An 853-nucleotide genomic window follows, 5' to 3' on the forward strand; every position below is an offset into this window, starting at 1 on the left:
ACTGCATGGTCACATCGTAAATAATGGAGTGTATTCAACCCGTGGCTCCTGACCTCATCGCTATCTCTCATCTTACTGGCCGGAATCTTCTTGACAGCTTTTTCCAGCACCGCCATCATCACTTTGTAATAGACCAGGAATGTTTGCCTGGAGGAGAAAACAGAAGACAGAAGTGAAATGTAAAAAAAAAAAAGATCAGAGGAACGATTTTCTTGTTTTAAATGTGTCTTTATACTGTGTGTGTGTGCATTAGCAAACAGTGACCCTGAGGTGACCTATGACAATCAACCGTGTCTACCTGTTGAGAGTGGGCCACGACACAGAGTGGTCATCGTTGGTGGCATTGACCAGCTCAGAGATTCTCTCTCCAGCTATTTCCTCCACCGCCTTCAGGACGTCATCCACATTTTCTAGATAGATGCTGAAGACATGAAAAAAACGTAACCATTTACTCCAATAATACAAGGACAAACTCAGTCTTGATTTGCTCCTGAAACAGAAACAGAACACACCTTAACAGAGCATGAAGGGTCTCATTAAATTTACTCCCTCGCTCCTTCTCCCCGCTGGCTGTCACCCAGTCCTGGCTCAGGAACTGTTTTGCCAAGATAGCTGAGGAGGAAACGAAACCATCTATCATCAGGTTCTCACGGAGGTGATGTAAGGTGCAGTAACGTGTCCGACTTACCCCTCTGCTCCCTGAAGGCCGTGGAGGTTCCCGACACAGTGGACAGGAGCTGGGAGAGACACAGGGCAGTGCTGAGACTGGGCACGGTGCTGCCGAAGTTCAGGAGGTACTCTGAGGAGTGTCTGGGGCAAAAACCATACAATGACGGAGGCATTTAGTTCAACT

The 853-nt window shown here is 47.4% G+C and overlaps 1 protein-coding gene across 1 annotated transcript; it reads right to left on the minus strand.

Moving 5' to 3' along the window:
- Nucleotides 1-13: 13 nt before the first annotated feature.
- On the minus strand, nucleotides 14-724 carry LOC103399343 (Fanconi anemia group D2 protein-like; the record flags this gene model as incomplete). Its single annotated transcript, XM_017031070.2, has 3 exons — nucleotides 513-724; nucleotides 299-421; nucleotides 14-147 (listed from the first exon to the last, which is right to left on the minus strand). Coding segments are annotated over exons 1-3 (385 nt in total), but the record flags the coding sequence as incomplete, so codon positions are not given.
- Between the last annotated feature and the right edge of the window lie 129 nt (nucleotides 725-853).

This window comes from Cynoglossus semilaevis, unplaced genomic scaffold (assembly GCF_000523025.1).
Source record: "Cynoglossus semilaevis isolate Cse_v1.0 unplaced genomic scaffold, Cse_v1.0 scaffold6710, whole genome shotgun sequence".
NCBI lineage: Eukaryota > Metazoa > Chordata > Actinopteri > Pleuronectiformes > Cynoglossidae > Cynoglossus > Cynoglossus semilaevis.